This window comes from Leuciscus leuciscus (genome assembly GCF_965113295.1).
Source record: "Leuciscus leuciscus genome assembly, chromosome: 16".
Lineage (NCBI taxonomy): Eukaryota > Metazoa > Chordata > Actinopteri > Cypriniformes > Leuciscidae > Leuciscus > Leuciscus leuciscus.
Window position 1 is genome coordinate 41,298,030 of NC_138740.1, and position 12,500 is coordinate 41,310,529.

At 35.6% G+C, this 12,500-nt stretch overlaps 1 protein-coding gene and 1 long non-coding RNA gene across 2 annotated transcripts in view; both read left to right on the forward strand.

Moving 5' to 3' along the window:
* Positions 1–12,500, forward strand: part of uhrf2 (ubiquitin like with PHD and ring finger domains 2) — a 47,546-nt gene that overhangs the window by 11,496 nt on the left and 23,550 nt on the right. Inside the window, exons 2-6 of the mRNA XM_082140116.1 lie at positions 166–477; positions 3,268–3,533; positions 9,063–9,281; positions 10,258–10,367; positions 11,953–12,139. Coding sequence (XP_081996242.1) covers positions 166–477; positions 3,268–3,533; positions 9,063–9,281; positions 10,258–10,367; positions 11,953–12,139 — 1,094 coding nt within the window. The remainder of the gene's footprint in view (positions 1–165; positions 478–3,267; positions 3,534–9,062; positions 9,282–10,257; positions 10,368–11,952; positions 12,140–12,500) is intronic.
* LOC309477046 lies at positions 5,113–8,396 on the forward strand. Its single transcript, XR_014198498.1, has 3 exons — positions 5,113–5,511; positions 6,581–7,572; positions 7,629–8,396. It is a non-coding gene; the product is annotated as an uncharacterized lncRNA (long non-coding RNA).

Here is a 12,500-nt window from a genome sequence, read left to right on the forward strand (position 1 = left end):
ACACAAACTTTTATTTTGGATGCGATTAATCATTGCCCAGCACTAATATATATATATATGCTGAAATAATGTAATTTATGGCAGTTATAGAGAGAATAAATGATCCGATTTGTTTTAAAATGTAAAAATGCTTGTTTTATAACTAATGTTTTTTTGTTTTTGTAGATGGAAGATGGTCAGACTCTCTTTGATTACAACGTCGGCCTGAACGACATCGTCCAGCTTCTGATTCGCTCTCAGTCTGACCCGCCGGAAAGCCCCGCCCTCAACAATGGAGAGGGCGTGGCCTGTGTCATAGCTCCTCCCCCAACCACATCTGTCCCAGCCTCAGCCACACCCACCACAACAACCGTTTCCCCGACAACCGTCTCCAACAGCAACGGAAACGAGTCCAAATCCCTCATTCCGGAGTCGGACAGTGAGCCGTCCACATCCAGTCGAACGTTCCTCCTCGATCCCGGGATCGGACACTTCAGAGTAAGACTCGTAGAACTCAAGCATGATGAATGATTACTGAACATACTTATGATCATCATTGCGTTACTCACAATTACAACATTTACATACAGCTTCTGACAAATTCCTTTTTTTATACATTTTACAGTCATTATTTAAGTGCACTATATTAAATTGATAGTGCTATAAAACATTATTAGTATATGCATTAATGATAACAATAATACATTTGATCATTTTAATATCATTTAGTATTTAGCGTTGGGTTCCAAAAATGTGAATTCTAACATTTGGAATAATAATTATTATCTAAAACATTAGTTTAATTATAATATTTCTAAATATTATTTAGAATTTTCTATTATAGTTTTATTATTTTTATTTTTAGTCATTTAAATTATTTAACATTAATTAATTGCACTGAATTAACACATTAAATTGACAGTTCTTTGAATCATTATTAAATGCATTTATAATGACAATTATACATCAGATTATTTTAATATTTCATATTTAGATGAGATGAGTTGTGTACCAAAACCAAAGTGTGAATTCTAACTTTTGAAATGATTGTTTATTTTTTAAATCTAAAATATTACTTTGATAATAACATTTTAAAATATTATTTAAATTTATATATATTTTTAGATTTTTTTAATTATTTTTTTATTTAATTTACCATTAATTCATTGCACTTTGAATTAATTGAATTTACACATTAAACTGAAAATGCTACAAAACATTACATGCATTTATGATAATTATAAAATTGATCAATAAAATTTAATATTTAGATGAGTTATGTACCAAAACCAAAGTGTGAATTTTAACATAACGTATAATATAGCCTAACATTCATGAAATATAATAATAATAATAATAACCTAAAATATTATTTTAATAATAATGTTAATAATAATATTTTCAAATGATATTTTAACTTTTATATTATTGTTTTAATATTTATGGTGGTGATTGTTGTTTTTATAATTCATCTCATTCTACCCTGTGAAATATTTGTTTATGAATAAAATCACACATTTTGTTCAGTTTATATTTATATTCTGACCTTTTTCTTTGCAATTCTGGCTTTTTTCTCATAATTCTGACTTTTCTCGCAATACTGACTTTTTTTCTCCCAATTCTGACTTTTTATTCTGACTTTTTTTCTTGCAATTCTGACTTTTTTCTCACAATCTGACTTTTTCTCGCAATCTGACTTTTTTCTTGCAATCTGACTTTTTCTCGCAATCTGACTTTTTCTCGCAATCGACTTTTTTTCTCGGAATCTGACTTTTTCTCGCAATCTGACTTTTTTCTCGCAATCTGACTTTTTCTCGAAATCGGACTTTTTTTCTCGAAATCGGACTTTTTTTCTCGGAATCGGACTTTTTCTCGCAATCTGACTTTTTCTCGCAATCGGACTTTTTCTCGCAATCGACTTTTTTTCTCGCAGTCTGACTTTTTCTCGCAATCTGAATTTTTTCTCGCAATCTGAATTTTTTCTCGCAATCTGACTTTTTCTCGCAATCTGACTTTTTTCTCGCTATCTGACTTTTTTTCTCGGAATCTGGCTTTTTCTCGCAGTCTGACTTTTTTCTCGGAATCTGACTTTTTTCCACACAGATTATAAAATCAAATCAGTCATTTTAAAACTGTCTGCGAGACGCAATTTCTCAAACAGCGTGAGTGATTCAGCGGTGCTAGGTCTTCTATCTCTCGTCTCTCAAAATGGGTTGCTCAAGGCAATCGTTAAGCGCTGCAGGGGGCGATAATACACACTCGCGTTTCGGGAGTCGGGATAGACGGAATTGTCACTTGCATGATCGGGCAACCACTGCATCATGAGTAACTAAAGTTTACCATTTGCACGTCTTTTTAAGTCTTACCAGTCTTACATTCACGCGATTTTAAACTCTTCGCTACTTGCGCGCTGTCTGAGAGATGTTTATTTTTCTCTGCACACATACATAGAGTAAAGCCGCCTCACACACAGCTCGCGAGTAACAAAAGTTATTTTTCGTGGATTTTATCACTTTAACAGTCAAAAACATGCGAAAATTATGTCAATTTTGGTCTTGGTGGTTATGTCTTCAATAAGCATAAATCGCACGTGACCGTATAATGAACACAGGATCCGTGCACTAGCTCTTAAAGGGACAGCAGACATATGTGTCTGTCATTAATTTGGTTGTCAAAACAACAAAACATAGCTTTCATTTTAAGGAATCAGGATTAATAGCCTATGTATTTAATTTAGTCAGGACTAAAATACTACCCAGTGTTATTTTACATTTGATTACTTTATTCAGTCTCTGTAGTATTTCTGAATACTAGTGTTAGACCTAAGCAAAAACTTCTCTTTATTGGTATATTTATTCTATTGTATTTATTTGTGCTACTTTTTTCAATTTAATTCAAAGATTGAAATCAAGCTTCCTTGTGTTGTGTAAATTCTTAAGAACAAAATTACCCCATTGTAAAAATGCAATGAGTGAGCATACATTTAGGCGAGATAAATGTAATAATAAAAAAAAAGTCTAAACTCCACCCTCAAATAAAAATTCCCCCCATTTTCCCAAATGAAATTCAGGCCCTGCTGACATTTTTTTCTCGCAATTTCGATTTTAGATCTCGCAATTCTGACTTTTTTCTCGCAATTCTGGCTTAGATAACAAATAAATAAAGTGTGATAAACAAATAAAGGCAGTGGCTTGAGTTAAATCACAGTGACTGATATGACAATCAATCATGAGCCTGTAAGTGTGATGATCATGATGCATACCTGTTTCTTGTTTGCGTTGTGTTCAGGTGAACGAGTTGGTGGACTGCAGAGACGTCAGTATCGGCGCCTGGTTCGAAGGCATCATTGCTAAAGTCACTCCTGCCAGTAAAGGACAGAACAGGGTGGGCCGACCCAGCAAACGCACTAATGGTAAACTGGAGTCTGAGGCAAACGCCGACTCTACCAGCGCACCGGAGAAAGGGTTAAACTCGGACAACAGCCAATCGACAACCTCCAAAACAGATTCAGCAAACAGCCGCCAGGACGTCTTGTACCACATTAAATATGAAGAGTAAGTGCATCATGGGAAGGAAGTCTCTTTATTTTCCCCCCTCTGGTCTGGATTTTAATTGGATTCTTACCGTGCGGTGGATTGGTATTGCTGTGATTTGCATGATGGGATGCGTTCTGAATGGGGTAAGTGTATCGCTTCCGAAAGCAAAGCAATGCATGCTGGGAAACCAAGCTGATCCAAGAAAAGTGTTTGTTGAGGTTAGTAACAGGAACTAGTGCTCGGGTCACCTGGGTCTGATTCAGAGTGTGAACCAAAGTTATTATCGTTAACCTTATTACAGTTCTGTTAATTGAAATATAGCTAAAATAAAATATAAACTACTTTAAAATCAGAAATAAACGGAAACTAACATGAAAAAAGCAACAAAACAAAAAAAAGCTAAAAAAAAAAGTAGTTTATGTGTCTGTGTCTATGTGGTGTGTTTAATCTGCTTTAAGACAAAGCATGTGTAAGTTCATAAGTCGACAGCATTGCTGAGTATTTCCTCCTTAAAACTGCAGTGAACCAAAGACAGTCTCAAACACACGCTTTGAAATCGCTGGTGTTTCTGACGTCACAAACTACCTTGTAACCAATCAGATCAACGTGTGATCGTCAACCAGTGGATCTCTGAGCTGAGTGAGTGAGTGGAGGCGGGGCTCAAGTTTGAAATCACTGGTGTTTCTGTCAGCATTGCCGTCTCCGACAGACACACACTTCTAGTGTCTTCTAGTGTAAGAACTGTGGACTTTGTAAAGAAACCGCCGGCGTTTAAGAGATCAGACGCGCATCAAACCAGATTGTTTCCAAATGCCATAAATTTGATTGCTTTGAGATATTAAGACACAATGTGGCCCAGATACAGTCGACATGATTGTGAACAAGCCCAAACGTGATTTTATGACCTGTCATATATACTTTATAATAGTCATCATGTCATAAAATGGTTTGTCTTAGATTTTTAACTTGCATTTAAAAAAAAGTTTAATAATAGCATTGCTTGTTTATTTATTTAAATGTTAAAAACATAAATACATGACAACTTATTTTTAAAATATTTAAAATGATCTAAAGTCTTTTATTTGAATAATAATAATATATTTGTTTGTTTATTTAAATGTTGATAACTTAAAAACATGTAAACTGACATAATTTTTTATTTTGTCTCCACAACAACTGTTTTTAATATATTAATATTTCAATAAATGTATATTAAAATTAATATTATTAAAAATAAAACATGTTTAAATAATATTATTTGTTTATTTAAATGCTAAACTAAAAATATGTGCAATGATATCATACATATATTTTTGTCTCCACAACAACTATATTAATATTTTAAATGATTTCTTGTTTTTTTTAAATAAATAAATAAATAAAGCATGTTTAAATAATAACATCTGTTTGTTTGTTTATTTAAATGTTAAAAACTTAAAAACATGTAAACTAAAATTGTATTTTTTTATTTTGTCCCCTCCACACTGTTCTGTTTTATATATTAATATTTAAAATGATTAGTCTTTTTAGCATAAAATATATATATATATATATATATATATATAAACATGTTTATTTATTCCCACAGCAACTTTTTAAGATTATTTATATTAATATCTAAAATTATTTATAAGGTTTTTAACACATCATGTTTAAATAATATTTTTTGTTTGTTTGTTTAAATGCTAAAAACCTCAAACCATGTACAAATCAATTCACAGTCAATTATATAAATCTGCTCACACTCGTAGTTTCTGTTAATAATGTGTGAAAACAAGCAGAAGTTCCAGACAAAATAGCTGAAATAGCTGAATATTAATTTCTTTATAATAGCGTTCGCTGATGAATCATTCACAATAAGACAAGAAGCACATATGAAAAAGCTAGGCCATCATCATATTAGTAGAATATTGAATATGATTGTGTGTTTTTAATACATTAGATGTCTTAAATGAGTCGGTGTGTTGTGTGTTCAGATCCGGGTTTGTTGGACGGTGTGATTTGTTTGCTAATTTTGTTGAAGATGCTGATAACTCAGCCATAAGTCAAGTCAAGTCAAGTCAAGTCAAGTCAAGTCAAGTCAAGTCAAGTTTATTTGTATAGCGCTTTTCACAATACAGATTGTATCAAAGCAGCTTCACAGTATTAAATTTAAATAATACAACAAAGTTTATTTCAAGAGGAATTTATTGATTGATAAAATTAAATTAAATATCCCCAAAATATCCCCAACTGAGCAAGCCAAAGACAACAGTGGCAAGGAACCGAAAAACTCCATCAAGTGACCTAATGGTGTCCTAAAACTCCATCAGGTGACCTAACGGTGTCCTAAAACTCCATCAAGTGACCTAATGATGTCCTAAAACTCCATCAGGTGACCTAATGGTGTCCTAAAACTCCATCAGGTGACCTAATGGTGTCCTAAAACTCCATCAGGTGACCTAATGGTGTCCTAAAACGCCATCAAGTGACCTAATGGTGTCCTAAAACTCCATCAGGTGACCTAATGGTGTCCTAAAACTCCATCAAGTGACCTAATGGTGTCCTAAAACTCCATCAGGTGACCTAATGGTGTCCTAAAACGCCATCAGGTGACCTAACGGTGTCCTAAAACTCCATCAGGTGACCTAATGGTGTCCTAAAACTCCATCAAGTGACCTAATGGTGTCCTAAAACTCCATCAGGTGACCTAACGGTGTCCTAAAACTCCATCAAGTGACCTAATGGTGTCCTAAAACGCCATCAAGTGACCTAATGGTGTCCTAAAACTCCATCAGGTGACCTAATGGTGTCCTAAAACTCCATCAAGTGACCTAATGGTGTCCTAAAACGCCATCAAGTGACCTAATGGTGTCCTAAAACTCCATCAGGTGACCTAATGGTGTCCTAAAACTCCATCAAGTGACCTAATGGTGTCCTAAAACTCCATCAGGTGACCTAATGGAGAAAAAAAAACCTTGGGAGAACCCAGGCTCAGTCGGGGGCCAGTTCTCCTCTGGCATTTATGAGCTAGAGGCCGGATTGTAGTTTGAACTGTGGGATTATATGAATGCCTGGCTGAAGAGATGCGACTTTAATCTAGTAACTCACTCATAGCTCAGCCATATAATCATGCGTAGTTATGATCGCAGAATAAATACACTTATCAACTTTTAAAAGGAAAGGAGAAACACTCACTGCATCTCTAGGGCGGTCAAGCCATTACATCGATTATTACCCTAAGTGCAATTAATGAATCGAATTAAACAAATTAATCGCACATTAATTTAGTCTGAGATGGATTTATTGTTGCTTGTTGTTATATATTTGTATTTTAAGTCATTTTTAATATTGAGAGATATAGTGAATCTTGAATCCTCCTTCCACTCGTCGTTTCATCAGTCCTCGCTTCAGATTCTCAAACACACGCGCGGCTAGTGTGTGCCGACAGCAGAGATGTGTGTGTTTGTGCGATACGACTGAAGCCTGTGACGGATAAACACCATCACTTCATTCAGCGTTAAACACTGTCGGGACTCATCAGCTTTATACCGATGAACACATCAGATCATCATCAGGTACAGGAAGGGTTAACGGCATATGATCAACAATAACTGATGATGATGATGATGATGATGATGATGATGATGATGATGAGCAGGACTGATGAATGTTATCAGTAGACTGAAGAAATCTGTTTATTTTCTGGAGTCCACGGGGTCAGACGAGCCCGAAGCTGAAGAAACGCCCCCATTAACACACACAAACACACACATTAACACACTCACACAAGGTTTTTTCTGCTGCTTTGTGTGTGTGTGTGTGTGTGTGTGTGTGTGTGTGTGTGTGTGTGTGTGTGTGTGTGTGTGTGTGTGATATTGATATTGATATTCAGAACATGAGCGTGTCGAGCATCAGAAGAGTGAGAGCGGATCCAGACAGACAGAAACACACACACACACACACTGTTTCCAGTCTTAATCTTCACGGCTGCTGTTCGTCGTTTCTCATGTGATGGTGTTTTCAGAGCAGCATTAATAGAGTCTGTGTGTGTGTGTGTGTGTGTGTGTGTGTGTGTGTGTGTGTGTGTGTGTGTGTGTGTGTGTGTGTGTGTGTGTGTGTGTGTGTGTTCAGCCATTGTTACGGAGTGTGAATGCGGTCAGAGCGACAGTGTTTCCTCCAGATGTTTTCTGAAACTCGACTTGGTGTCGTTGCTCCTCAAAATGGCGTGTGGTAGGAGACGTGTGTGTTTCATCACTGATGTAACGTGTTCATCCTCAGGAGATTCGTGTTGTGGCGTGGGATGGAAACGTTCAGAATAACTCGTTTGTCGTTTCTCAGCGGCCGATGTCGAGATCTAGAGATCGAGGCGTCTGATATACGGCAGATTATAGGTGATCAAATCAGCCGAGTAATGTCCCCTCAGAAGTGCATATTTCAGCAGTTTATCAACACATTCTCTGATGTCAGTTAATGGTCACATGACATGCAGGTCTACAAATAAAATATAGGTTTTCCTTTCTTTCTTTTTTTTTTTTTTTTTTTGGCGAGTGTTCAGTTTTTTATTTGAAAATTATTTTGATGTGACATTTTTATGATTTAATACATTTTTAGCAAGTGTTTTATTTGGACTGTTCTTTTTTTGTGACATTTTTATGATTTAATACATTTTTAGCAAGTGTTTTATTTGGACTGTTCTTTTTTTGTGACATTTTTATGATTTAATTTAGTTTTAGCAAGTTTTATTTTGATTTATGTTTTAGAAATATTTATTTCAATTTGAAAATGTATATGAATATTTTCTTATTTTTATTTATTTTTAACTTTTTGAGATTTTTACATTTTTTGTTTTATTATTATTGTTTTTATATTATTATTTTAATTGAAAAATTTTTTGTTGTTTTTTTAGCCAGTGTTTTATTTTGACTGCTTTAATTTTGATTTTAAATGTTTAGCGGGTGTTTTATTTTTATAGTTTTTTTATTTTTATTCATAGATTCATATTAATTTGACATTGTTATGATATATGATTACATTTTTTAAATGATCTTTTAATTTGATAATTTAAATGAAATAATACATTTTAGTCGTTTTTATTTTATTTATTTTTTACATTTTTAATGATTTTTTTATAAAAAAAAAATTTATATTTATATAATTTATTTTTAGTAAGTGTTTTATTTTGACAGTTTTTTTTTTATATAAAATTATTAGTGATGCTCCGATTGATCGGCCGCCGATCATGATCGGCCGATATTGGCAAAAAATTGCTTGCATTAAATAAATAATTCGCAGCTTTATCTTGTTACTCTTGTTATCTTGTTAAAAACAAGCCCGAACATGCCAACTTCTGACTCAATGGAGTGGGTTTGGGGGCGGGGCTACCCGTTTGACTGACCAATGGCAGAAGAGGGCAGTGCTCAGGAAACCTGTTTGAAAACAGTAATTATTGCAGTTCTCAGTTTTGGTGAAGCACATGATGTTTCTCTCAGCCATCTGTGGTTCAGTCACTAGTTAAACATGACGACTGGGTTCATTCGTTCGCTGATGACGCTGGTCTTGTTTCAGTTACCCGGAGAACGGCGTGGTGCAGATGAGCCCGGATGACGTGCGTCCGCGGGCCAGAACTCTTCTGAGCTTCGACCAGCTCCAGGTGGGAGATGTGGTGATGGTCAACTATAACTTGGAGCTTCCCGAGGAGCGAGGCTTCTGGTACGACGCCGAGATTTTGACCTTGAACGCCGTCTCGCGCACCAACAAAGAGATCCACGTCAAGATCCTGCTGGGGTGAGCACTCGCTTTCACTGCAATGCTCGATTCGAACACTCTGATCCGTGTTCTGATCCAGAGAGAGCCGTTGTCATGAAACAGCTTCACTAACCGTCTTTTCAACACACAGTATCATTATTTCTGTCTTACAATCATTCAGATTATCACAGAAGTACTGGGATAAAAGATTATAGTTCAGATGTAAACACTGGTGTGTACAGTAGAGATTAGAGTAGAGTAAATCACCTCCAGAAAGTAACTCAAACAAAGATTGTATCAATTACATCGTTACACCAGTAGGTGGAGACAAGCGACTGTTAAAAACATGTCTGTCATTGAATCATTCATTCAAGAGATCCGTTCAAAAACACTGATTCATCCAGTAATGAAACAAGTGACGTCTTTATGAGTGAGTCATTGATTCATGTTATTGATACATTTTAAATAAATTATTACACATTTAATACATTTTTCAATTAATTAGATGTACTTTTTATTTACTGAAAATTAAAGGGATACTCCACTTTAAAATGAAAATTCTGTCATCATATACTCACCCTCATGTTGTTTCAAACCTGTATGAATTTCTTTCTTCTGCTGAACAGAAAGGAAGATATTTAGAAGAATATCAGTAACCAGACAGTTTCTGGTCCCACTGACTTCCATAGTAGGAAAAAAATATACTATGGAAGTCAATGGTATGTAAAACTGTCTGGTTACTGAAAATCTTCTAAATATCTTCCTTTCTGTTCAGCAGAAGAAAGAAATTCATACAGGTTTGAAACAACATGAGGGTGAGTATATGATGACAGAATTTTCATTTTAAAGTGGAGTATCCCTTTAATTTAATATTGGAATCCAGAAAAATGAAAACGGAAAACATAGAATTTGGGTACAAACCCTGGATTTAGAAGAGCCTTAGTGATTCACTGATCATACACACACACACACAGATGATGTCACTGCAATCCCCTGCTGTGATTGGCTGTTTCAGAGGTCCGGGCGATGTGATTGGTGACTGTAAGCTGCAGTTTCTGGATGAGATTTACCGGATAGAGAAACCCGGTGCGCCAGCGCTGTCTTCATCGGACGGCCCGTTCAAACGTACGTGTCCTCGAGTCACATGGGTATGGGGTGGATTAGGACTGGGCAAAAAAATTGATTTTTCAAACAATCGTTTTTTAAATGTGGTCGATTCAAAATCGATTCTCAAAGGCCACAAATCGATTTTTTTCCATATTTATTTATCACCCACAGCCAGTATTAGTGTTCCTCCACTGTTCAGGCTTGCATGTTTCAGCTAATGCTGTGACGTGTGTTTTATCTTAAACATAAAATAACCTGATCCTGTTTGATCAACACATGCGACTGTTCTGACTTTCAGTATCAAAATCCTGTCTGTTCACTGTATGCATGTGAGATCTAGAGTTGGGTCTGTGTTAATGTACCCTAGTGCACCTAAAGTAAACAGTTTAATATACAGGTTTGTGGCTCTCAATTTCTTTTCATTAATTAACCACTTGTAAACTTATAATAGCTTTTTTATATTAAAGCAGTAGTTCACTTTAAAATGAAAATTACCCCATGATTTACTCTCTCTTTAGTCATCCTAGGTGTATATGACACTCTTCTTTACATTAAATAAAAAAATGTCCTGACTCTTCCAAGCTTTATAATGGCAGTGGATTGCAACCAACAGATTGAAGCTCATAAAAGTGCATCTGTCCATCATAAAAGTGCGTCTATCCATCATAAAAGTGCATCTATCCATCATAAAAGTGCATCTATCCATCATAAAAGTGCATCTATCCATCATAAAAGTGCATCTATCCATCATAAAAGTGCATCTATCCATCATAAAAGTGCATCTATCCATCATAAAAGTGCGTCTATCCATCATAAAAGTGCATCTGTCCATCATAAAAGTGCATCTATCCATCATAAAAGTGCATCTATCCATCATAAAAGTGCGTCTATCCATCATAAAAGTGCATCTGTCCATCATAAAAGTGCATCTATCCATCATAAAAGTGCATCTATCCATCATAAAAGTGCATCTATTCATCATAAAAGTGCATCTGTCCATCATAAAAGTGCATCTGTCCATCATAAAAGTGCGTCTATCCATCATAAAAGTGCATCTATCCATCATAAAAGTGCGTCTATCCATCATAAAAGTGCATCTGTCCATCATAAAAGCGCATCTGTCCATCATAAAAGCGCATCTGTCCATCATAAAAGTGCATCTATCCATCATAAAAGCGCATCTATCCATCATAAAAGTGCGTCTATCCATAATAAAAGTGCATCTGTCCATCATAAAAGTGCATCTGTCCATCATAAAAGTGCATCTGTCCATCATAAAAGTGCATCTATCCATCATAAAAGCGCGTCTATCCATCATAAAAGTGCATCTATCCATCATAAAAGTGCATCTATCCATAATGTAAGTGCAAAAAGGATATATTTTTTAATATAACTCCGATTTGTATTCGTTCTGAAAGAAGAATGTAAATCATGGGCTAATTTTCCTTTGAAAGTGAACTACTCCTTTAAATCTTTGAGTCGAAATCGAATTTAGAATCGAAATCGAATCGAATTGAGAGCTTGGGAATCGAATTGGAACATCTGAACATCTTGTGTGTGTGACGCGTGCGCGCGTGTGTGTGTGTGTGTGTGTGTTTGTCAGGTAAGAGCGGGCCGGAGTGTAAGCACTGTAAAGCGGACCCCGACGCCGAGTGCCGCTTCTGCTCGTGTTGTGTGTGTGGAGGGAAGCAGGACGCTCACATGCAGCTCCTGTGTGACGAGTGTAACATGGCCTTCCACATCTACTGTCTGAACCCTCCACTGTCCTCCATACCTGAGGATGAAGACTGGTGAGACATACACACACACACATCACACACACACACTCACACACACACACCAGCATCAATACAGGGTCACAAATCAACTTTTCCAAAGTTCCAATTAACTTTTTCAGAAGCTCTCCATTGATCTCTCCATGTCTGAATGTAATGCTGCAATGGACACTAATTCATTTTCACATTTCGCTAAGAGGTTTAGTTTAATTGTGCAGAGGTATTATTATTATTATTATTATTATTATTATTTGCCCCCTTATCTTGAATTTTCATGGCATTTTTGCTTCAGTTCGTGCTCATAATGTTCATCAGTGACTCTCACATCACAGACTCTCTGACTGACAGACGGTATTTTATGATGCGGATGGATATT